The 25,610-nt window shown below is 41.6% G+C and overlaps 1 protein-coding gene across 1 annotated transcript in view; it reads left to right on the top strand.

Moving 5' to 3' along the window:
• Nucleotides 1–25,610, top strand: part of LOC117822768 (vacuolar protein sorting-associated protein 13B-like) — a 288,297-nt gene that overhangs the window by 106,683 nt on the left and 156,004 nt on the right. Inside the window, 4 exon segments of the mRNA XM_034697674.1 lie at nt 139–271; nt 10,114–10,247; nt 24,352–24,586; nt 25,238–25,455. Coding sequence (XP_034553565.1) covers nt 139–271; nt 10,114–10,247; nt 24,352–24,586; nt 25,238–25,455 — 720 coding nt within the window.

The following is a 25,610-nucleotide window of genomic DNA, read 5'->3' as shown; positions in this document are numbered from 1 at the left end:
GTCTAGATCTGACTGAATCAAAACATCGTATGGGTTTGTTCTCTTACAGGGCTCTAAATTAAAGCATATTCTGTGGGACACAAAGTTCTTATTTCCTGATGGACTCGTGTGTTAAGTCATGCTGTTCTGTCTTTGTAGACTCCAGGTGCAGTTCCTTTGGCCAAGAGGAGAGAAGACGATATGTCGGTGGGGAGCACACCACTGGCCAAGCAGCCCTCCAATCAGGCGTCAGACTATGCCAGCAGCCCGGTCAAAACCAAGACAGTGACAGGTAGGTTTCATGGTTTCATGTTCAATAGAGAGCTTTCCACACAAGACTAGAGGATTTCAGAGGGTTCAGTTAAAGTGTTTTTATTTAGATTAATGTAAAAAGAGAAACTGCCATGACATTAACGTCTCTCCTGATATTAGTATTGATATTATGACCACTTCTGTGTTGACGGATTTGGTCTTTCAGTATTGGAACATAACAGTATTCAACTCTGTTTCTATGTGATGACTCCATGTTACTATTTTGTTACATAACACACTACAGCTTACTGACACCCAAATGAACCCATTCGAGGAGGACACCAAATATCCAGGAATGTCCCTCTCTGTTTTCCTCCTCTCGTTGTGTTACTGTGAGCTCTGGATGCCAAGAATAGATGAGTGGCTTGGCCGTGTGGAGCCTCCCTTTATGCCAGTTTTTCCACATTCTGGGGACCCCCCTGTCCAGAACAATCACATTAACTACACTACATGCAGCAATCCATAGAAAACAAATGAGCACACAGACACACACACAAATGCTTGTACATGCAGTAGACAGGTTTATTAATATGCAAACGTGCTTGCCTCACAGACACACTCACAGACTTAAGTAGTATCACATCTGTTCCTTTTTGAATAGATTTCAGAACTTCTGAATGGCTCAAAATGATTGTTTTTCATACTTTGGCATTTCTTAAAAACAAACTGCACACTACTCATAAGCTTTAAAAGCTTTCTGATGGTGACAAGAAGGGTTGGTGGCAAGTTGATACAAGTGTACAAATGCAATGAAAAAGCCATAGATGTGGGAATTTGGTTAAGTGGACCTCACGAATACCATCACTAATAATAACAAAAAGTGACAGAGCATTTGCAGTGAGTGACACTATGGAACGATCCGCCCGAGGAGATCAGGTCTGCCAAGTCATTTTAAAATCCCTTCTTAAAACATACTTGCAGAGCCATTCCTGATATTACTTCAACTTTATTTTATTATATTATATATATTTGAAAGAATTATTTTGAAATGAAAAATGTACTTATTATAATATTTTTATTCTTCATATTATTTTGTATTATTATCACAGATTCACACATTGTCCTCAGGCATAATATGTGGTTATCAAAACAAATAAAAAAAACAAGAAACTCCAACAACAACTGAAACACCAGTCACACACACACATGGTAAAGTATTCTGGCTGAGGATGATCAGAGCAGTCTCTGAGTTAAGGGGTTGACCATGACACCACGTATGCAATAGTGGTTTTCATTGACTTGTTTTGTGTATTTATGATCCTAATAGTTCGCCCCTTCTCTCCCATGTTCTCCTGTAGAAATGTAATTAAGTTGATTCAATGGGAAGTCATGGCTAACTAGTGCTAGTTTTAAAAATCATAATAGTTAAACACATAAAATGTAATGTTACTCCATATTGACTGGGCCTGATAATATTAAGGCTTCAGGGTCTGGACAGTTGAAAGTTCAAGAGTGAATAAGCAAGTTGTTTGCTTTTCCTTGTGTTTGTCTTGTGCCAAATAAATATGTTCCCAACAGGAGTGATGAGTCCCTGTTTTGATGTATGTGTGCAGTAGTGGAGCCAGACTTTTTGATTGGGGTGGCCAAACTGGGGCACAGGGTGGCTAGGTGTGGTAAACATCAGGAGGGTTGTCTCCACTAATCATGTTTTCTTTAACTGCTGCTATAAAAGAACCCAAAGATTGTTCTTTTCTTGTGCATAATTTAAAATGTAAAAGACAGCTCTACTGAGTAACTACATTTAAATCTGTTGAACTTCATGCAGAAAGAAGGTTTTGTCAAAAGTCACCATTTAAAGTACCAACAAAAGAAAATGTTCCACACTGTAATGCAAAGAAGCAGCCTGTGGAAACACAACTGAATAGACAATCATGGTTTAGGATTTCAGGGTAGTCTTGAAAGTACACAGCATGTGAATTAAATTCCCCCACGTTGTGTTTTGAAAGGAAAAACATTTATTTGACATTTCAAAGTCTAAAAAAAGCCCGCTAAGAGTTCATTCACTGCCTGCTTTCAAAAGCAACAGATGAAAGGTCACACCGCCTATCCTCCTCCTGGTTTTCCTTCTGTCCTTCTGTTTCATCCAGTCTGCACTAATGGCTTTTCCATATCCAAGAATCTTTGCTCACCCACATGTCAACAGTATACCCTCTTATAAGGAGTCCTCAGTAAACAGCCATTTTGTTCCCAGCAGAGCTTGCAAGTTAAAGCTCGTCTGCAACACTCGACTGATGAGAGGACACTGGCCATTCATGTGAATTGTCTTCTGTTTGCCAGCTGTTTGTTCCTTTGGCTGGTCCTACAATCTTGCTATTAATCGTTTTTGGTCCTCTGTCAGGAGAGATTTCTTTTTGGCGAGCTGTCTACATTTTTGTCACTCTGTTACCACACAGGGTCTATAAATGACTGTCAACAAAGAAAAGCTGGATTTTAGAGTCAGCCCTGATCAAATGAATACTGAACAAGACCCCAGTTCTTTAACTTACACATTCCTGGTATGAGGCTAAAACAAGACACTGATAATGGAGTGCTAGTAACACATATTTAAGTTACACTTTTGGTACTATATCATTAAAACATTGCATGTTAGTGTATAAATCTCTCACAAAATGGTTTCTGTGGAGAAGCAGTAATAAGAAGTTGGACATTGTTTCTTCATTCCATCACAATAAGAACAGAGACGAGACATTAAGCCCTTGTGGTTATACCATCTGAAAACAATGGGCCTCCCTGCTGTCACATAATCTCAATAGGCTGCAGCTCACCACTACTGAAGAGTTTACAGCACAGCAGGTACTCTGTTCATTTCATCCCACGGGTTTAGTTCCACCTCATCCATTTTACACAGTAAAACATCCCTCCTGCAATTATTGTTACTCTGACAAGACTAACAATAAAGTTTGTCTTGGAACATTAAACATCAACTGCTTAGGATTCCAGAATTTAAACTCTCTTAATTATATTTTGTTCCTGATATGAATTAGAGGATGAACAAAATGTTATTTCTCCATAAATTGCTAAAAGTGGGGTAGATGTTTCATACCTGAATTCCAAAGGATATTTTTTTTCTATGTAATGTAAAGAGTTATTGGAAGAAAGAATCAGAGAGAGATAATGGAAGGTAACGCTGGTCAAGCAGTTTTGTTTAAAAAACAACAACAAAAAGGAACGCCATTGGCATAGTGGTCTATGCAGGCACCCCATATACAGAGGCTATAGTCCTCATCACAGAGGTTGCAGGTTCAACTTCCTGCCTCTATAATTTGCTGCACGTCTTCCCCAACTCTCTACTCCCCACATTTCCTATCCCTATCCAGCTTACCTATCCAATAAAGGCAAAAACACCAAAAACATAACTTTGGAAGAAAAAAAGATTTAAACAGTAAAAACAGTAAGCCTTGCAAATCCAATCGTTGCTGATTATTGATATACTGCTTTCTATTGATAAAACTCACATTTCTCTCTTTAAGATTTATTTTTTCATTTTTAAATCTTCATGTTGTCTAGAAAGTCATCTAAAAGATTTTAAGGATGTATTTATTACTGTTGTTTTAACCATAGACTGTATAAAATGTGGACGTACTATCCGTGACGTCACCCATCTGTTTCTGAAGCGCTGTTTGAGACCAATCGTTAGCGGGAGCCATATTGCTTCTGTCGAGCCAGTGTGACATAAAGAGGCGGAGTTTGAGCGTCCTAGCCAACAGCTGCAGTGTTCCCACAGGCAGCTGTGCCTCTCATTGGAAGACTAGTAATCTCAATATCTTTGAAATTGCCAAGTTAGAAAAAATTCACCCCCCTCACAGTGAGAGCACATCGAGAAATGAGCTATCCAGACTACACTCGTCTTTTGTACCAGGCTGTAAACATGTTTATTTCTGCTGTAAATATCGTCTTTTTCCCATTCATGTGTATGTGACTTACGGTACTTCAGGAGCCAGCCTCAAGCGGACACTCAATGAACTGCAGCTTTTAACACTTCCGCATTGGACTCATATTTTTAGACCGGAGGTTGCCGCTTGGTTTTAACACAGAAAACCTAATCCAGCGAAGTTGAAATCAAGTAGCCATCATGATTTATTAAAGGGTTAAAGTTGCATAATAATCATTCAGTTTTCCTTTATCATTTTTATTTTCTTAGCACCAACAAAAGAAAGTCATTGTAGGGCACTCTACAAGAATAGCTTATACATGCGTAGCTATTTACAGAAACTAGGGATGTTAGAAACCACAAAGAATTTACTCGAACATGTTTTTTTGTTTCGGTTTTCTATCACGTGGAACAAACAACATGTGGCCTTATATTTCGTTCAGCTATCAGGGAGGTTTTCTACGTATAAAGCATGTTTTGATGTGAATCAGCTAAAGGTGTCGCGCACAGTGGAGACACTCAGGGGCATGCAGCTTTGTGACAGGTTTCCACAAGCGCAGGTTTGTACAGGTTTCTGTTCTCTGTTGCCGGACTGATTATGACCTGGTTGCGGTCCCGGCTGACAACTGACCACGCTATAATGATGGTCGATAATTGATCATTAACATTTCCAAAGATCGATCACAGAGAATACTTAAGATAGACATCCTTAACAGAAACCCAACAAGAGTCAAACATAAGCAAGTATTTGGCATCAATTGGCAACAGTTGCTTGAAAAATCTTCCTGGGCAGAATCCCCGAGCAGAACCAGACTCGTGGTGAACACCATCTGCCGCAATGGACTAGAAAAATGTGATAGCTTTAGAGGAAGTAGAAGGTGGATTTGACAAACTGAGTCTTCACATGTTAAATTTCAATTATTTTGGGTGTGGTTGGCCTTTGGGATAGTTAACTTCTCAGGTCAGTCCCCAGGATGCTGCTGCTAATGATCTCAGTAGATTAACTTCAGAGGCAAATGGATTCAGACTTCTTTATTCAGCTAACACCAGGCATGTTCGATCATCACCATCATAGAGGTGTTAAAGTTGTTTCTGTGTTATTGTCCCCTCCATGAAAGGCTTCAAGACCACGGTGTTAACAAGTCTTCTCACACCATTTTACCACATTTTTTAAAAAGACTCTACCCTCTATTTATTTTCTTGATTGTTCCAGTTAGCAGCTGTTCTGTGTTTCTGTTCAAGAGACTCATTAGTCCTGAGCTTCAGATTATTCTCTTACATATACCAGGCTAATTATCCCCTTTGTTTTCCCCTTTGAATCAGCCTTTGGCTCACTGAGAACATGCTTCTTTTGCTGAGAAATCTATCCTTCAATCTGCACATGAACATGAACTGCTGCTTAGTTACAGTCTGTTAGTAGTCTGGATGATGGGATTAGGTGTTATTTTATTGTTTACTGGGAGGACAAGAACTTGGAAAACAATGAGACATATACATTGTCCATAAATCCCTGTGAATATCTGCAAATCTGGAACGTAGAAAACAGTATCTGGTTGATGTCAGTGCTGTGGGTCTCACTGAAAACTTTTACTACCAAGAGGTTTTCAGTAAAATCAACTGTAGCACATCAGCAACAAAAGAAAAACAGTGGGAACTTTGACAGTCCAAGTCATGGATGACAGTCATGTTCCCAGAAAAGACATAATTTGATATATTTTGGAAAAAGAAATAGAGGAAAACGAGTATATACGTCCACTCACATGTAAGAGAGAAAGTACAGTCGAGAAGATTTTGGGCAGTAAACAGTCAAACATAACTTAAATCCAAACCCAAGTAGCTTGCTGGAAGTTGGGAAAGTTTTTATTGGCTGCTGCACACTTTTTAGAAAGATGTTTTCATTGTTGAGTTATTTATATAGTTTAATTTTTCTTGTAAAGTCAATAATTTATCAAGGTAATGATTGTTGGAATAGGAAAAGAAAACAAGAAAATGGAGGAATAATGAGATTGGAGGCCCCCATGTGATGGATTGTTTTAGTCTGCAGAGTACTGTCCGTACTACGTTCAAACATATCTCTGCACATTGATGAGCCCATTGAAACCACTCACTGACTTCCAGGACAGAGCGATCCAGGGAGTATAGATTTGTCCTCATGTATTCCTTCTCAGAGCTCATGAGTGATAAGGGTATTAGACCTTGTGTGTGTTGGCTGTGATTTTTGAAGTTGAAGTGAGGGGAGCAGAGAGGGAAGTTGAGTTATTGGTTCATCTGACATGTCCTGGGTTAGTGTAAGATCCGGGGAAGGTTCGGTTCAGAAGACAGAGACACAGGGGAATTAAAACTGGGCCATGATGATGTTTCAAAGATTCTTGGTGTCACACTCAAAGGACACATCATTGTTTTCATTCTTTATGTGTCGTTTCATAGTCTGGCTGGCAGACTCACCACGCTCGTTTTCTCTTTTTTGATAAACACATTAACTGAATATTGTGTAGATTGGATAGCAATGCTTTGCATGATCACACTAAACTCTAGTGATAATAGTGATCACAACGATAGAGGTAATGGCACTTGTCATAAGAGATGTGTGTTATCCTGTTCTTGCTTCCAGAGACAACAACGTCTGTCTCCTCATGTCTGAATTGAGAAGTTACAGTGATCTCTACTTACAGATTCTACATAAAAAAGTACAATCTGTACTTGAAGGTCTAGATTGTCAGCAAAGGACGTGTTCTGGTTTCTGTTTTTAGTCTGAGCAGTATTGACCAATAACGTATCAGCAGGCTTTGGTGTATGCAGGAAGAACAGTCTGTGTGGAGAGCAAAAGCAGGCAGAATTTAAGCTGCTATAAAGACATCCATGCCGCATCAACTGTAATTTGATGAGAAGGTATCCATCCATCCATGCAGGGGCGTCAGTCGTCTCTCGATTGGAAGGTGGGGGTTTCGATCCCAGGTCCTGCTGTTCACATGTTGCCAACCTTGGGCTTAACCCTGTACTGCCCCCAGTGGTGGATCAGTTAATCTGAATGCTTACATAGCAGCTTCTGCCATCAGTGTAGTGTGAATATTTGATACATGCTTAGCTCAGATGGCTTCACAGACATGATCCTATCTCCCTGTGATGGAGCTGTTTAAAATGATGAAAAATCACCATCAGACCACTAAAATGTTTACAGGGGGCTGAACTGGCAGCTCCACTCCAGCTGGAAACTGAGAGTACAACAGAGGGAGTGGTTGGAGAATGGGAGAACCAAACAGCAGAGAAAAGGAGAGAGGGAGAGTGTACAGCCAACATTGGATATTACCCTAATGGCCAAACAAAAGGTGAATATGAGGACATGGCTGAGATGGCACAAGACTTGGGGAATAACCCCACTTTGATAGGACTCTTAGGACTTGTTAGGCCTGTGCAGGTTTAAGAGCTTTGGGCTTTTTTTCATGTTGTTCCTTTTGAATTTAAGACCTTGTGTGTTTTCTCTGTATCATTATCTGGAAAGACCGAATGAGACAATAAAAGGAGTTTGAAAAATCAAAAAATCATTATCTGTCCCGGCCTGCCTTTCTCTTTTCCTCAATCCCCTCCCTGCAGAGGGACATGCTCCAAGTCACTTACACAATGTAATAATAAAGACCCCTGGATTCACAAACAGTGACCTGCAATAGTGTTTAAAGTTAACGGAGGCACTGCTCACAGACTTTGTACTATAGCACACTTACTGATTGGCCCAACAGACTCTCCCCGGGGACAGACTTCCATAGTATGGCCGACCCTCGAAGTCAAGTAAGTCTTAGTGGATCAATCATCTTTTTGTGGTCTCTCTCAGGTGAAGGTTAGCCATAATGTCAGAGAGATGAAGTTAATAACCACATTTTATTATGAAACTTGCGGCCGTTACCACCTTTGAGGCCGGGCCAAAAAGTAATAGCCTCAAGAAGAGTGATGGATTCCTAGAGATGAATCCAAAGAATTACCTGAAATTCACAAGCTGTCATTACTGCGGTGGCGTTCCCAGCTGCTATAACTGTTGTTACAAACTTTAACTTGCTAACTTTGCATAATATACAACACTTAACTTCACAAAGAGTTCCCCTGCATGAGAGCGGGCACATAGATTCACTGGCTGCACAGAGGACTAAGATATAGTTACGTCCCTGTGTTTGTGACCTGTAGATGCATTTCACTCTCTATCACCAGGTGATACATGAGATGATCTTGTACATAATGCTCCTCTACTACCAAAAGAGTTAATTGGTTATCATAACCAGCATTGGCAGATATCTAGATAGAGAGAGTTGAAGGTCATGATGGTAAAAGCTCGCTCAATGGTAACATGACCTCCTCTCTTGGTCCAGCTTCACGCTCTGTGCTTACATATGCGCCCACATTCATAAATACTCACTCATGATGTGCAACTCATTAGTTTGCTAACAAGGAATGATGTGTAAGAAGCTCAGAAGGACTCTGAAACAATTACACTGCACAGGTAGTGAGATCAAATTGCCATTGATACAAGCTTTTCATTGTGTTTCCTGCATTTCCAACATTTCTGAAATCGCCATATCAGCTGTATATTCCATCCCCGCCACCGTAGAGTGACACAGACGCTCAGGCACACAGCGTAGAGTCAACGTGGAAGTATACTCCAGGCTTTAGTCCAGACAGTGGGGCCACATAACAGAGACAAGCAGTCACACAACCTTATCAATCCCCTACAGAGCTGAAAAGGAAACAGCTCAAACACAGCAGTCTAAAACAAATCACTGCAAAGATATAACAGTGGTATATGCTATATCTGCACATTACTCAATAAAAGACGGCCTGGGAAATGCAATCTCTCCTTTCAGAGTCAGTTATTGGTGCCTGTGTGGATGCATGATCAAGACTTTCGGAGACAATGAACCTGAGAAATAAGAATGAGGTTTGAGGGCGACTGGGAAATACAGGTTTTCAGATGTTTTCAGAAATTTGGGGAGATACAGTCAATGTCATAGTCTCTAAAAGCAACAAGTGCATGAATGCTGAAAGTAAAACTATTGGAGTCCAGAGAGAATAATCCTGCCCCTCTGTCTACTTTATTCCAGCTACAGAGTCACACACATCCACCTGCGGCCTTAGTCACTGAGCATTACACACAGACACAAAATTCCACCCCCAAGTTTTTGGCAAGCTCCCGTAGCAACTCCAAATGAAGGTGACTAACCATCCTTTTTGTCTACTGCCCCGACAATACACTGTTGTTGCCATACCAACCCATGTGGTTGTTTTATTGATATTTAGGAGCACGGCGTCTGAGGGGACACACTGGTGCTGTGACATCACCACTGTTTCATGATAACTGTGGGATAGAAGTGCTGACCAAGGCAGACCTTTAAATCATGGAATATGTCTTAATATGTCTTTGGAGAGACCCCCTTTCCTTCACCTCTGACGCCTTGATGGCTTTACCATGCACAGACCTCAGCTTAACCTGGTAGAGTGTGTGCTCCGTCTATATGTCTCAGTCCCTCTGTCCCTCTTTCACTCAGTTCCCCCTTTATCTGCCCACGTGAACGGTCTCTCGAAAAGCAGGGTTAATGTATTTGTTGTACAAGATAATAAAGAGAGCCGTTGCTGTGTGTTTGAGTGTCAGAACAGACAATTTGTCTTTCCCTGAACCACAGCAGACTCACGAGGACATGTCATGTCTGGGACACTGTGGGTCTGAATACAAGAATCCTCCAGTTCTCATAGTTCTCTTCCTGTCTATAGTGTACAAGAAACCACAGGAGCAACATTACATCAGCTCAATGAGGTGCCACTTAAACACTGTATAGCATGACAGATACAGCATGTTGATTTTAAATCATGGAGCCAAAAAGTTAGTCCCAATTTACATTAACACCATGTTTGCATAGAACTGTGAATGATTCAATGATTGATTTTTCGATTTTTTTTTTTGTCTTTGCCAGAATCACGTCCTCTGTCAATCCCAATGAAGGTGATGCCTGACACTACGACAGCAGAGAGCTGGACAGCATCAGAGGAGAGAATGAAGGAGCTCATAGCACACGCCTGGGATGCTGTGAAACGCCTCACTTTACAGGTAACCAAAAATCACTTATATGAGTTGAAATGTAAAGGGGACGGTGTGAGAGATACCAGATTTCTTTGCTGAGTTGATTCTGTATTGTCATCGTTTAATGTTGTCCTTTTTGAGGAGGGTAGCTCTGTGGCCTTAGTGTCCATGATTACTACAGGGGGCACAATATGGGTCCACCCTGCAGTTATATTCCTAAAACACACTGGATTCAAATTTGAACTATTACCCACATATCTATAAATGATGGTTAATAATGCTTCACATTTTTTAAACAATAGTCTGAAAACAACCTTGGACACCATCAACCCCTACTCTCGTTCTCCTGTTCTTCCTTCTTTTGTTTCAGCTGAGCTTTCTGCCAACTCTCTCTCTGTCTGTTTCTGTGGTCACATGGCCTCCAGGGTCAGATACATGTGTAGTGTCTCATGTCCCATGTGGCTAGCTAAGCTGTCTAGCTGACTGGCTGGCTTGCAGGTTTAAGTGCACAGTTGAGTTTTCAGATTGTTTAGGTGCTAACTGCATCTTGAATTGAGCTCACATCACAAACAGCTCCACCTGAAGTGCATCACTGAGTGCTGACGACTCTTTGGAAGGGGTCCTCTTCATACCAGAACAGAACTTCATGGTGTATAAATGATTGAAACACACTCATCTTCGTATTCAGTGGTGTGTTGGGTTAATGTGTGGAAACATAACTTTCAAAGACACTGAAATATATTTACCACATATATTAATTTAGTGTTTTTGTGACCAAACATTTTTTAAGGTTTTGGTTCACCACTAAGCATCACAAGTGAATTTAAACATTACAGTCGGTCTCTTGTCTCACGATGACAGACCTGATCAGGCTGCCTGGCTTACACAAGATATCCTCTAGATTATGAAAATATATGCTCATTTTCAGTTTGATGCCAGTAACACATTTAAAAAAAGTTGGGTCAGGGAATTTTTAAAAAGATAAATGTTGTCCCCTTCTTGCCTGGTAAAGGATTTCAGCTGCTCAACAGTTTGGGGTCTCTTTTGATGTATATATTGTTTCATGAAGCACCACATTTTTTCAATGGTAGACAAGTTGGGACTATAGGCAGGCCTTTTTAGCACCTGGACTTCTCTACTACTGAGCCACACTGTTATAATAGTAAAAAACAGAAAGCTTTACCTCACCTTACAGTCTATGTTGTCAACAGCAGAAGCAAAATGTGCCAGAAGTTTTTTCAACATATTGATCTGACATGATGTGCGATCAGTTTGCCTCTTGTGTTGCTCATGTTGGTGAAAGTTAATAACCTTCGTCAAGTGGATTTGTCCAATCAGATCAAACACCTTACACATCCGGAAGATCAGTAATTGAAGAACTATTTGCTTCAGAGAACGTCAGCATCATCATTGAGCTCCTGAGAAATGTTGTCCAACTTCTAGCGCTGTAACTACCAAACACTTCTAACACCCTTTCTCCATGAAAATAAGCAATGATGCACTTTTTGAAAGTCCTCTGATTTCTTAAAGCTATGACACACAAACCAGTCTGTCAAACACTGAAGAGAGCAAGGCGCATACATATTGAAATAATGCTTTAGACTCCAGGTCCCATTTCTGCCCTGTGAGCTGTTTACAGTGCTTTCACAAAAGTTAACTCAACCCTTTAATAGTTAGCCGAGCCCGTCATTGCCTCCACTTTCCTCTGTCCCCTTCGGCTGTTCGACTGGGACCACACCATGAACTGCAGCAGTAATTAGGAAAGAGTCTGTCCTGTTGACATGGGAGTGGAAGCGGACCAAACCGAAGGACCTGACAGCTGGTACCCCAGGCCTTGGTTATTCAAAAACTTAAACCACTCTATTTATTTTAGTGTGGTGTAAACAGAATACCTAATGGCTCACACTTATGCTGCACATGTGCCCAATTAAGAATGCAGAGTTTCCTTCTTTTACAGAAGAGGGAGCAGCAAGAGAATGCTTCAACGCGCACACACGACTCCCTAAAGTCGCTGGGTTCGACTCCCACCCCCAACCCTTTGCTGAATGTCATCCCCCTCTCTCTCTTTCCTCTGTTTTCGACTCTGTCCACTCCATCTAAAGGAAATTAGGCATTCACTTTTGGTTATTGTCTGTTGTCATTCATTCCGTCAGAGTCAGCAAGTCTTATTTTGCACACAGTGCTGAAATTAAAACATGCTCTATAATTTTAATTCAATATAATATATTTGAAGAACACATTTACATTGTTCAGGTTTAATGCACTTTGCTGCATCATCTCTTATTCTACCACAAGAAACAGCACAACCTCAAAAAATCTGTGGAAACCATTCTGTCCTACCACACTGTGCATTTCATTACTGTGTGACTTTGCACTTAAATGAAGCTTATGTAATGTCTAAGACACATCTCCGACCCGAGGTCTAGAACCGGTGTAGCAGCTGGAGGAAACAGAACATCAGCTGTTCCTATTTATATCATTCTGCTGTAAAGTCATTCTTGTCTTTTTCAATTAAATATGAAGGTAGCACGGACTTTCTGTGACTTCACATCATGCACATTTATGGTACAAAGACCTACCTCAACCTGATTTTCACACTTCATCAGGGCATCTTCAGACCAACACCTAAGCAGACCCGTATCTCTTGACTATATGACCTTCTTCTTCTTCTTCTTCTTCTGCTAATTCAATATAAATGACAGGAAACATTATTCTTTAATCTCTCCAAGAGGCTGTAAATGATTAAGACAGATGGAAACGGAAAAGCCAGCTACATCATTAAGAAATTATTGATTGACAGTCCCTGATTCTTCAAATAGAGGTCCTACTTTCTTCAATAAAAGTTGATTTGTTTGGTTTCTCCTCAGAACAGATAATCTAAAGTAAAGAAGGACAATCGGAGTGTTGAAATATAAGTCATGTTAGAGTAAAATAATCTTTGTCAAATCACAGCAACAGGCAAGGTGAGGTCAGAGGGACATGCCATCCAATTCAAGCCAAGAGAGGACGAGAGAGTGTGTGTGTGTGTTTTCCATGATTGAACAGACTTGCATGACCAACTCTTTTGGTCATGCAAAGCTATAATATGTGTAGGTGGTGTTGTTTTAGAAATCACTTCCCATTACAGCGAAGGGCAGAGCTGCAGTTGTGACCCTGGCAGAAATGAGATGCCTGGCACGTCTCACCTTGGCCGCTCGCCCTCAGCTTTCTTCTCTCTCTCTCCAAGTCATTGTGTTTCTGTTTTCACACAAACTCCCCCTGAGGCGTTTTTATATCTCCTGATTGTTTTTGTTCCGTTGTGATTCTTTGACAGCTTATTTTCTACCTACCTCTCTCCTATGCTGCGTACCCCTCTACTCTGTCATCTCCTCCTCTCAGCCCCACTCTCCCCGTGGACACCCATGTTCTCACTCAGGCTGAGAATAATTACAAGTGACCAGGATGGCTATTCTATTTCAGGAATTCTGCAATAATTCTTTCTATTTAACACATGAATGTGTTCAGTGCTGGCAAATGAGCACGTTGCTACCAAAACTGAAATGGAATCCACTGAAACAGAGAGACCGTTGCCATGGAAAAATGAAGTAACACTGCTCCCTGCAGCTGCCATGAATTAATGAGTAGGATATTTTTGAAAGAGAAAAAAAAGCAGTGGGGTAGAAAAGGTAAAATGACCTAAATGAGATGGGGGGTGAGGGAGCACAGAAGATAGAGAAGGTTTGTATGAACAAAAGAGGAAAGTGACAGAAAGATAGAAAGGAGGATCATGTGGAGTGTATGTTTGGAGTGGCTCAGATGTGAGCTAGCCAGATGGTTTCCATGAACAGGATCTGACCCCTGACTGAAGTGCCTTTTGCAGGCACACTTCATCCTCTGACCCGTTTCCTCCATCCGATCAGACCTCCACCCAACAGCCCGTCTTCCCCGTCAATCAGATTTCAAATCCTCCACATTATTTCCAATTAGAAAACGTGATCGATTTCACTGGAAATGCCTCGTGTCTTGGTGGAAGTTTTCTGCTACTGGTGAAGAATGAAACAGGGACTTCTGCCGGCCAACAAGGTTTTTTATTTTCTTTGCAAAGAAAAGGTCAATCAACACACGAGCAGTCAGAATGAAGAAAGACCCCAAACATGGGGAGACTTAAACATTTATTCCTGAGGAACGCCCCTAAGGTATCTTTCACACCCTTTTGTCTGCTGCAGGTATCGGCACCGGGTTTTGTATCCAGGCGCGAGTTTTAAGAGGTCTAGGCATCACAATTAAAAACACAAAAGGACCTGGTATCTTGGTGAGAAAGCAGAAGGTGGGGCATCTCAAGTAGTTGAACACAAAGGAATTGAATGTCGTAGTGGATTACAGTGACAAATTGTCAACTTTTTAAATTTGAACTTAATTTTTTATCCAATAATATTTTTCTGAAGAAATATGTTAGAGTAAAGTGACAGTACAAAGTCAATGACTTGCTTTAACACATATACGCCCAATTGACTCCTCCTCAGGTGTTCCCAATTACCTGCTGTATTTAGGTAGCTGATGATTTTTGGGGACTACGCCCTGAAGAAAGCTGCTCTTTATTCAAGTAGTGCCTTATTTGATCCTCCCACTGCTGGGAGGTCTTTACTAGGAACTCTGGTATCTGTAACCTCTTGAACCCCGCAGGCCGAGAGATCTGGAACTGTTTTTTTAGGTTAAAATTCTGCAGAAGCTACAGCTGGGATTATTTTTACAATTCTCAGGGAAATGATGGAAACGTTCTTCCTCTTGTTCAAACTTGTTTTTGCTTTGGAAGTGAATCATCATGTTGCATTGTTAGAGCAGGTAACCACCCTGAAAGCCATGTATGAGTCAAATCAGATCAGTCGAAGTTCAACGCAGCACAGTTTCATGAATCAATAGTGAATACTTGCTAGTCAAACCCCTTATATCATCCTTCTTTAATCAAAGCATTTGTCTTGCACAACTTAAGATCTAAACTTGATCCCAGTCTAATTCACCCCACTGCCAGTTCACAAGCCGCCTCCCTCATCTAAACTAAGCTACCCTTTCGTCATTGACCTTGGCCCTGCGCAGACAAGACCTCACTTCAGAGACCTACCTCTCACGACCACCCTCTCCTTGTGCATCTTCCACTCTCCACATCTCCAGTTTGTCTTGGCCAGCCCTCAGATCCATCTGTAGTTATTCATCATGCCAGGTGGTTAAGGTGTGATTGTTTGAGATCAGGGGTGGGAGCAGGCAAGCCAGTTACACTCGTAAGGCCACTGTTGGATCAATAAACCCAGCGATCAAAGTCGCAATTAACCCACTGCGCTAACACAAACAGCCGGGCCAGCAGAAACAAACAAAGCCTTCATGTCACCTAAAGCGTTTATTTTTGCAGATTTCCACCTCAGCCATAGAGACCTCCAGCGCTTGTCAGCTTCTGTAAGCAGAGTAAGGAGAGAGGAATGCAGGGCCACAGGGATGGCTGGCTGCCTGGCCGTGCTTCTATGCCAGGCCACGAGCTTATTGTTTGTGGTGGCATGTGGGTGATCTAGCCTATCCATTGTCAGGAAGCATCACGCTTAGATGCCTTTTTCATAGACACTGTGGAGGAAAGCTGCTTCCTGAGGTTGCAGGGGGAACCCTAATTGTTGTAAAACCATGCACAACAACACACATCTGCAGAGTGTCCTCTTAAGATACACACATTAATCATGTTAATTCACAGAGAGACACTATTTACACCCCTTTCAAACTATTTACTATCACACTCACTATTCAGAACGTGTTTTTGGACAGGTTTGAATGCGAGAGGATATGCAGAAAAAGTGGGAGCAGAAGGTTAACAGTGGGTGGGGTATCCAGAGAGATGGGTTGAGGGCTGAGGGGGTGGGAGTAGTGCTCTGTGGACCTTCTGTTCATCTGAATGGCCGTTTAGGAAACACAGTGTCCCGTCTGGTGCAGGAACAGGAAGATTACATTTGGAGAGGTATCGGGTTTTTAAAAACAAAAGGATGTGTTTTCCGTTTGCTGCTGATCTCTCCGCTGAGATTTTCCTGCTCCAGAGCTGCAAATGTTTTCACCCGGGATGCTCCGAGGGTGTTTCTAATTTCCTCTCCTCTATCTCTTGGCGGTTTCCTGTGTGTAGTGGCTCGCCTAATGTGGTGAAAAAAGACCGTACTGCAGAGAAAATGACAGAGAATGAATCCGTACCTGCAAAATAAAATAAACTAAATGCAATATTTGCTTAACATACTGTGGGGTTACCCTTTAGAAAGAGGAAGTGGTGTTCATGGGTTTGTGCTCTGCTGAGGTCTGTACAGAAACAGGGCCTCTAGATATCTCTCTTCAACGTGATATGAAAACAAGAAGTCTAACAACAGACCACAGGACAAATGCACTGAAGCTCACTTCAAACATGCAGATCAGTTTACCTTTTCTGGGATCTGTCTGTGACTTTTATTACCTATAATTTTTAATGAATGAGTAACTTGTCCCAAAACTAGAACCTTTGCATTTTATCTGTCAGCATGTTTATAGACACCCATAGAGAATTTCAAAACCGGTTTTAAGTCCATCAGAAGCTAATTTTTCCAGTTACTTCCAAGCCACCTAAAAGATGAGCCTCCTGTTTGTTGCATCAGATTCAGAAAATAATATCACAGTACAATAGCAATATTTTAATTTCACTTTTGAAATGTCAACTGAGCCATCTTGGGAGTTATTTAAAAGGAATTGAACCTTCCAAAAGCACAGCGGTGTCGTTATTTTCCATCATGGTGGTAGCAGGAAGCAGCTGCTGCTTAACTGCAGTGCACAGATAGGGACTTCTTCTTCTTCTTCTTCTTCTTCTTCTTCTTCTTCTTCGTCTTCTTTTTACGGAAGGTTGCAACCATCTTAAGGTGAATTGCTGCCCTCTGCTGCATTGGAGTGTAGACAGGAATGTGTTTAAAAGTGACAAAAGGTTTATTATGAAAAAGTGGGATCTACTTCCTGTATATACGGGGCCTATCCGAGTATTATCTGCAACACTGAAGAAGGCTCTTTGCTGAAATGTTTCCTTTACTGGTTAGTAAGCTACTCTGCCCAGATTAAAGATGTTAAAGGACATTTAGTGTGCTGACTTTTCTACTTTCTTGTATCTGCTTTGCTGGAACCAGAGAAAATCTCTCTACAACAGCTCAAGGATAACATTGGACCAAAGACTGATCATACATGTCCAGGTTGGTTTAGTAGAGGAAGAATAGAAGGATCCATTTTTGAGGATATTAAGACTGAAAGTTCTGAAACAGGATCCACGTGTGGGGTCTAGATTCTGAGGGATATCTGACTGAGCAGAGAAGTGAAAGTTAAACTGAACGGATTGTGTTGCAAAAAAAGTTGAATGCTCCCACTTTTTGAACTTTTATTATTCCCGACCAGTCTCTGTCTCCTGGTAGCTTTGTGTTGTTACTTTTCCCAAAGGAGCAAGCAAAAATAGCTCAATTTAAAAGTGTCTTTATAAGAATAAAAAATGATGCAGTCTCTCTGTTTATGCTAAAGAGCCATTTCCTCTCTGCTCGGTTTACACCGTATTTAAGAGACCAATTGGTTCAGTTTTCAGGTGTTTTTTTCACAGAGAATTTACTCAGAGGATAAAGTGCAATGAAGATGAAGGAAAAAGTTGGAGCATCAAACCTTTCGTATTGAACTACTTAAAAAAAAAAAAAACAGGTAGGGTGGGGACATTTACGCCTGTAGTTTAAATTTGAGCAGTGTCAGGTAACTGAGTTTTCTGCTGTTTCGGGGGCCATATTTCAGGAAAAGTGGTAAGCACTGAATCAACAGAGGTTTTAAAAAGAGTCAGGGCAGCAACTGTTTGGAGGACGAAGATGGAGGGTGTTATGTCCACAGATTGTTTTTTGACTTCTCTTTGACTTCTCTACTCTGAATCAACACATGCACATTGTCTTTGAACAACCGATGTTTTCAGTAATAACTGTAGAAATGATCTCGGGTTCTCTTCTTATGTTTTGCACGCACTATATGTGAACTTGCAGGAGCACATATGGTATGTGTGTGAATGTATGTCCTTTAATAAATGCTTAAGTATGTAATTTGAGCATGTTTTCACAGTTAAAGCCGGGCACGTGCGGCCTCATAAGGAGCCGATTGGCGTAAAGCTTTTTTCTAAAAGAGATTTCCTGCTCAAAATTATTTCCGCCGCTTTTGAAGTTTATGAATAAAGTATCCTGCGAGTGATAAACCCCTCGCCTATGCAAACAAAAAGTAACATTGTCACATTTTTGTACTGAATAATCTATCATTAGATGAAAAGGATAGGCTGACGTTTAAATCAGAACTTTGTAATTACTATATTTAGAATAATCCTGTGACCTTGTTCTGTGGTTCAGCTCCATAAACCTAACTTTAACCTTTATTAAATTATTATTGTTATCTATTTATCTCTCTCTCTCTGTCTGTCTCTCTCTCTCTCTCTCTCTCTCTCTCTCCCTCTGTTTTCTTTATTGTACCTAAGATGTTTCCAGAAACTGTTTATCTATCATTATCTACAGCACTTATAATTTTTCACATTACCATGAACCCTCTAGTGGGTGAAGTTGTGAAACACATATTCCACGCCCCAATCATACTTCTGGCTTTCACATATTATTTCTTCACATTTCTATTTTGAATTCAGTCCACAGTTTTCCTTCTGCTGCTCTGGGAACTCTTTCCAAAGGGTCTACCCTTACAGGAAAATAGACTGATTATCCTGTTATGAGTGAAAATTCAATTTAGAATGCTGAGCCCTGTAAATGACTTTAAGCAGAGTAACGTGGTGCCAGTGTGGCTCGCTGCCTTCAAGCGTGTGACACACCAAACTGAGTTTAAGGTCAGCCTGGCATACCTGTCATTTTCCCGGTCCTGTCACAGAACATTGTGCATGCTTTCTCTCCCTCACACATGCATGCACTCACAAACAGAAACCTGGCATGGCCTTCAGCGCGCAGTAGGGGGAAATTGTCACACGGGCTAACTGCTTCCACTGCTGTGTTTATTGGCCTGTTACAGAGCTGTTATACACAATTGTGTAAAATACCAAACATGACCCTGCACAGCCTCAACTGAACTTTTGAATCTATAGATGTGACATGAAACTTACACAAGCTCTCCCTCTCACTGAACATTTCCTATCCTGCATTATCCCGCTCCATCGTACTGGACACTCTCTGCTCCTCTCTTCTCCTCTCCTCTCCTCTCCTCTCCTCTCCTCTCCTCTCCTCTCCTCTCCTCTCCTCTCCTCTCCTCTCCTCTCCTCTCCTCTCCTTTCCTCCTGGGCAGGACAGAAGATGAATACATGTGAGAGTAGGTGATGGAAGCTTCGGAGGGATAAAGAGTTGATTGGGGGAATGGTTGTCAAAGGTTTTGGCAGCGTTGAGAGCAGTTATGCATGTGGTACATTCTGACCTCACACTATTTTTCTCTCTGAATCTGTCAGCGCGTTGCAGCAGTGCCAGTGCTCTGTCTTGCCCTTGTTACTACCCCTGTTCTCTTTGTTTGGATACTGCATGTCTTTGTTCTTGGGTTTGTGCCCGTGGTCTCATGTTTGACTCAAAGCTTAAATGAGAGGCTGCAGAAGGGGAGTTTTAGCACGTATGAGGGTTAACTGGGTAGGGATGTTGCTCGCTGCACATACTCCACTAGAAGCATGTTTGGAGCATAGTGTATCTGAGAACAAGCTTGACTCAGTATAGAAAGGGTCATATAGTAGGAGCTGTAAATGCAGGAAATACGATACTGCCCAGAGGACCAATCACAGGGCTTGCTGTCCACGTCCTTTCAACGTGTAGTTACATTTTGGAGGAGGTGCACAAGCTCCATGTGTAGGCTTTTGCGTTGGAACAGGGCAACGCAGACCTACGGTGTAGCCTACGTCATCCATTCGATGCAGAAGTATAAACCAGGCTTCAGTGTGTATCACTTGCACGCCACTCCTCTCTCTCTTACATACATTGAATACGGTTGATATGCTCAATAACTCATCATTTGGATAAGTGTGCATGACTAGAGTTAGAGCTAGACTGTTTTTTCACTTTATGATTGACCACTCCAGCTACTAGCTTTATGCTTTTACAAGGGGCCAGTGTTTCTGCTCCAGCCAACCAATCATAAAGTAGATGGGGTAGGGCTGATCACACAGGTTACCAGGAGAATAGATCCTTGGCAGATGACCATTACGGAGAGAGAGAAGCCAATTGTTGTTTGAGATTATTTGTCTTAGTAGTAGTGTATGTTTCATTTCTAAATAACACATTTTGGAGTTGTCACAACAATTTTTGTTTGGTGTGTGTGTGTGTGTGCGTGTGCGTGTGCGTGTGCGTGTGTGTGTGTGTGTGCATGTGTGTGTGTGTGTATGTGTAAGTGCATGAGGTATATCTGACGTGAGGTCCAATGAGTTATCTCAGGGAAGAAGGGCTCAATACAGCCTGCCTCTTAAAAGGATTCTGTTAATGTTTGAGGAGTTACATTTTTTTTTAAACTTTTCTCATCTTGCCATTTTGGCGTAACTGTTTAACAAAGTGTGTATTTTGCTTAAAACACAACACAGGATAAAACATTCAATCAAATGAATACTCAGATAGATCGTTAAGTGGTCTTAACGTACGTGTTTCAAAGTCAGAAATCCATCTGTAGCTGCAGCGTCTGGTTTTCAGGTCTTAGACTATCCGTCTCACTGTCGTCTACCTGTTGACATAAAGTCCCAAATAAAAAGAGAAACAAACATTCCCTTAAATGCTTCATCCTCATGTTCAAATGGACTCAGACACTGTTGCTATTGTGAATTACATCATATTGTTTGTGTGTTTGTGGCTCATATTAATTGCTACCAAAGTGAAGAAAATGAGAAAAGAGTAGACTTAAAGTACATTTTCTATCAACCTCAGTGCAGAGAGACGGGCTATTTTCTTTTCCATTACACAAGCCCTTTGAAGTATCTGAAGCCCTTTGCTATAGTGTAAACTTCCAGAGACAGAGGTTGCTGTGCCCGGTGGATGCCATTCAATTGTTGAACTCTTTCCTCTGTTGTCATCTGTGAGATGTTATCTCATTATTTTTAACATTTCACCGTGTGATGTAGCAAGTCTACAGCGACTTTACACTCCACGTCATCTTTTTTGTTTTGAGTTTCCATGGGGAACAATAGCAAAGCTTTAAATAGTCATACGCAAACACCATCAGGGGGTGTGACGTTAGGTTTACTGTACACATTCACACCAGCAACTATTGTGGTAACTATACAGTAGGTGCCATTTCCATGTTCCCTGCTTTTACTGTTGTTCAAGATGATTTCTGACATGGTTCTGGGGTACAAGATGGTTTTGAATTTGGTATAACTGAACTTGTATGTGTGTATCTTTATCTCTGATAGTGTAGTTAAAACTGCTGTGAAGGCTTACAGAATGTAAAATATGTATATGATCATTTCTCCTTGCAGCCCTTCTTTCCTGACTATGCTTGCATGTCCGTCATACTGGCACATTCATTGACTCGGCATCAGCTAATGCAGCTGTTCACAAAATGTGACTGATGGTTGAAGAATAGTTCATGCAGAAGAAGAAGAGGTAATGTGTTATTAAGTGAAATAATGTGTATAAGTAAACCAAGAGGTCCAGCAGGAGAGCATTAGCCTCAGGCAGTGAGCTCAGGGTGCAGACCAAAGTCACAGTGTTAAACCCAGCGGTTTCCGTGTGTCGACCTGCTTTACAGCTTAACTCTGCTAAGATCTGCAGCAGACCAGGCAGTGTCAATGGATTTTCTTCCTGCGTGTCGGCACTCCAAAAGGCCGTTGCTTTATGTGTCAGTGTGCAAAAGTGTTCAGATTTCAAACTACTCTTTGAAGAGTAATCAAAAGAGGAAGCAGCGTGAGATGGCTGTGTAACAGTATCTGTCGCTTGCTCTCTTTCTATCCGACGGTCTCTCTCTCCATCTGTGTCTTTTTCTTCGTTTCTGCCACTCTCACTCTCCCTCTTAGCTCTCATCAAAGTTTGGAGGCATGGTCTCCGTCCACAGGCCTGTCAGAGGCTTTACAACATTAGCCAACGTGATTTTAGCAGAGGGCTGTGAAGTGTTCATGCAGAGTCTTACCAGATTCTATTTTACTTGTATGAGCTTATGTTGTGCATCAAACATTTTAAAGTGTTACTATGCTTATTCACCACTTAATTACCTGAACACACACACAAACACAAACACTCTCTGGCAGCACCTTCTTATTGCACCCTAGACCCTGAACTCTTCTCTATTAGCCACTCCTTTGGTTTAAAGGAAAGATATTCTTCTCAGACATCCACTGGATACTGGGTATTAAAGCTGCTGTTGGTAGTCACAGAGTAAACATCTGTTCAGAGAGAGGGACTTTGAATGTCAACACTATCCCTCCCAACCAGATTTCCTCTTAGCCCCCCAACACAGATCGGGGTGTGCAGTCATGATAGTGCCGGACTCATAACCAATCGGAGGACGTAGTAGGGGCTGCCTCTTAACCAATCAGGACAGAGGAATGGAAATTAGCTATGATTAGTCCGTCATAACAGGAACAAGGGGAATAATACCATTGTTTGATACAAAGGCATTGGGATATGCAGAGATTTCGCAATAGTCTCAAATTACTCCACTTACCGATGAGTACCGATGGGTATTATGACCTTTTCTCCAAACCCAGCAGAAAAAAAGTTACGTTTTTTACACCATTCCTACCAACAGCAGCTTTAACTATAGACTGTATAATAAAGCGGATGTAGTATCCGTGATGTCACCCATCTGTTCCTGAAGCGCTGTTTTGAAGCTGATCGTCAGTGGATGCCATATTGAAATCCTGAATTCAATCTAACTTCGTCCGAGCTTGTGTGAGGTAGAGAGGCAGGGCTTTAGCCTTTTCATTAACAGCTACAGGGTGCCCACCTGTCCATCCAGTGAGCCACGCACTTATTTGGGCAAAACTCGTAAGTTTAAAATCTTCAAAATAACAAGTTATAAAAACGTTCACCCCCCGCACAGTGTGTGCTTATAGAGAAATCACCTCAACCTAAACTGTGTTTTTAATCAGGCTGTAAACATGTGTATTTCTGCTGTAAGGATCCCCTTCTTTGAATGGGTGTGTATGTGGTTTCTGGTGTTTCTGCAGCCAGCCTCAAGTGGGTGCTTGATGAACTGCAGTTTTTAACACTTCCACGTTGGCTTCATATTTTAAGACTGGAGGCTGCTGCTTTGAGCTGTTAGCAGTGTTGTACTCAAGTCACCAAACCTCAGTCTGATTCAAGTCTTTAGTCGTCTAAGTCGAGGCCGAGTTACCAGAGAAGAATCCGAGTCGAGTCCCCATAATTGATATTATTGTTTTTTACAGAGGGAAGCTCTCTAACTCTAAACTCTTCATCATATGAACCTGGACTGACTCTGTTGGACCTTTTGGATGTGTAGAAAACACATTTCCTTCATCAACATTAGATTCTGACTTATTCTGTCGGCATGTCTGGAGATTTAATTATCACTGGCGTTACTGCGTTGTGTGTGAACTCTCACCCTTCTTCTCTTTATGTGGGGATGCAGTCATGGTTTTTGCTGTGGTTAGATTATTGCAGATGTCTAAAACTAAGAAATACCTTCAAACACCCGTCAAAGAGTTTTAATCGACCAAATGTTTTGGACACGGTGGCTGAGACACTTTACTGTCATCAACTTTCCAAGTAGGCTAGCTCTAGCATCTTACTTGCTTTTCTGAGTGCACCTCATTCAAATGCCATTTACCAGCCTGATGTGGTAAATGCATGAGCCCAAGTACCAGTCCGGGTCATCGTGCTCAAGTCCAAGTTGAATCACAAGTCCTGAAAATAAGGACTCAAATTGAACTGGAGTCACAGTCCTGGACTTGATACTACAGCATTGTCTGTTGACTTGTAAATGTCCTTTCCTGACATGCTGTAGTAGGAGTTGAATTCAAAAAGATTTAACATTGGTGTCAAATTAGCATCTGTTACAGCAGAAGTGAGACCTCTGGCAGTAGAATGATGCACTTGAACATCACTGAAAATCACACAGTGAGCCAAACTAGGTGACATGGAATCGGTAAGCTAATGTGTGCTTTGTGTTTCTCTCCTCTCTCCAGATGGAGCTGCAGTCATGCTGTGTGTTCTTGCCCAACGACAGCCTCGCCTCCCCGAGCACAATCGTCTCTGGTGACATTCCTGGCACGGTTCGTAGCTGGTACCACAACCAAGCCTCTATGCCCGGGACTCTTGTAGTCTGCCTGCCGCAGATCACGGTCCTCAGTGCTGGGCACAAGTACATGGAGCCTCTGCAGGAGCTCCCCTTTGTGGTCTCCAAGCCTGTCTTAGATGAAGGTAGGTTTTGGAACTGAGTCTGAAGAAATCAAAAGTTGAGAAAAAAAACAAAAAAAAAAATTGGATAAAAATATTGATCAGACAAGAAACAAAAATGTGATGTTTTTAGAAACATGGACTGAGATACGTCCTCCGATCAAAATCCTGAGAGTCTTGGAAAAATCTCTGTGAACTTTTATTGCAATTAATTAGCTTTTATAAATAATTGAAATAAATTTGTTTGTAATAGTGACGGGCTACATAAGGTGAATTTATCATCATTACTGCCCTTTCAACACTCAGTAAACCTTTGACCTACTACTACTCATTTACCATGACAAAAGACAAACAAACTTAAGCAAAGGACTTTGAGAGATAGATCCCGCACATGTGGCGTGCACACCTGGTAGAGTTGACCTAAGCAATACTCAGACGGGTGAATAATGTTTTCTCTTCAGAGGAAAAAAAGGGGGGCATCACCCTTTTTTCATCCAGCGTTTCAATGACATCATCATCATCGGGTGTACTGATTTCAGAATTAGAGGAGAAGGAAATAAGCAGTTATGTTCCACTTCTCAGTGAATGGTTCTACCAGGGTGTGCACTCAGCAGGTTCAAGCTCTCCTGCTACGTTTTTATGTTACCCTTCTTTTCCTTCTCTCTTCTCTTCCAGGTGATGCTTTCCCTTGGACCATCAGCCTGAGTCAGTTCAGTGTGTACACGCTCCTGGGACAGCAGAGAAGCCTCAGTCTGTTGGAGCCCATGGGCTGCACCTCAACTCTGGCCATCACGTCCCATAAGCTGCAGAGCTGCTCTGAAGGAAGACACTCCTTCGTAGTTTGCCTGCATGTTGATCTGCAGCCCATCCACGTCAAGTGCTCCAACCCGCAGGTTAGTCAGACAGTCCTGAATCTCCTGAGAGGTCATTTGATTTATGTGAATATTTACACAAATCATCCCCGTGTAAACTTTCTCAAAATATTACCACACGAACCCTGGCAGGCAGACCTAGACTCTGCATGATTCTCTGATATAGATTGACTCTC

Source organism: Notolabrus celidotus, chromosome 12, assembly GCF_009762535.1.
Source record: "Notolabrus celidotus isolate fNotCel1 chromosome 12, fNotCel1.pri, whole genome shotgun sequence".
NCBI lineage: Eukaryota > Metazoa > Chordata > Actinopteri > Labriformes > Labridae > Notolabrus > Notolabrus celidotus.
Note: the sequence above shows the minus strand (reverse complement) of the source record. Positions and strands in the feature narration are given on the sequence as shown.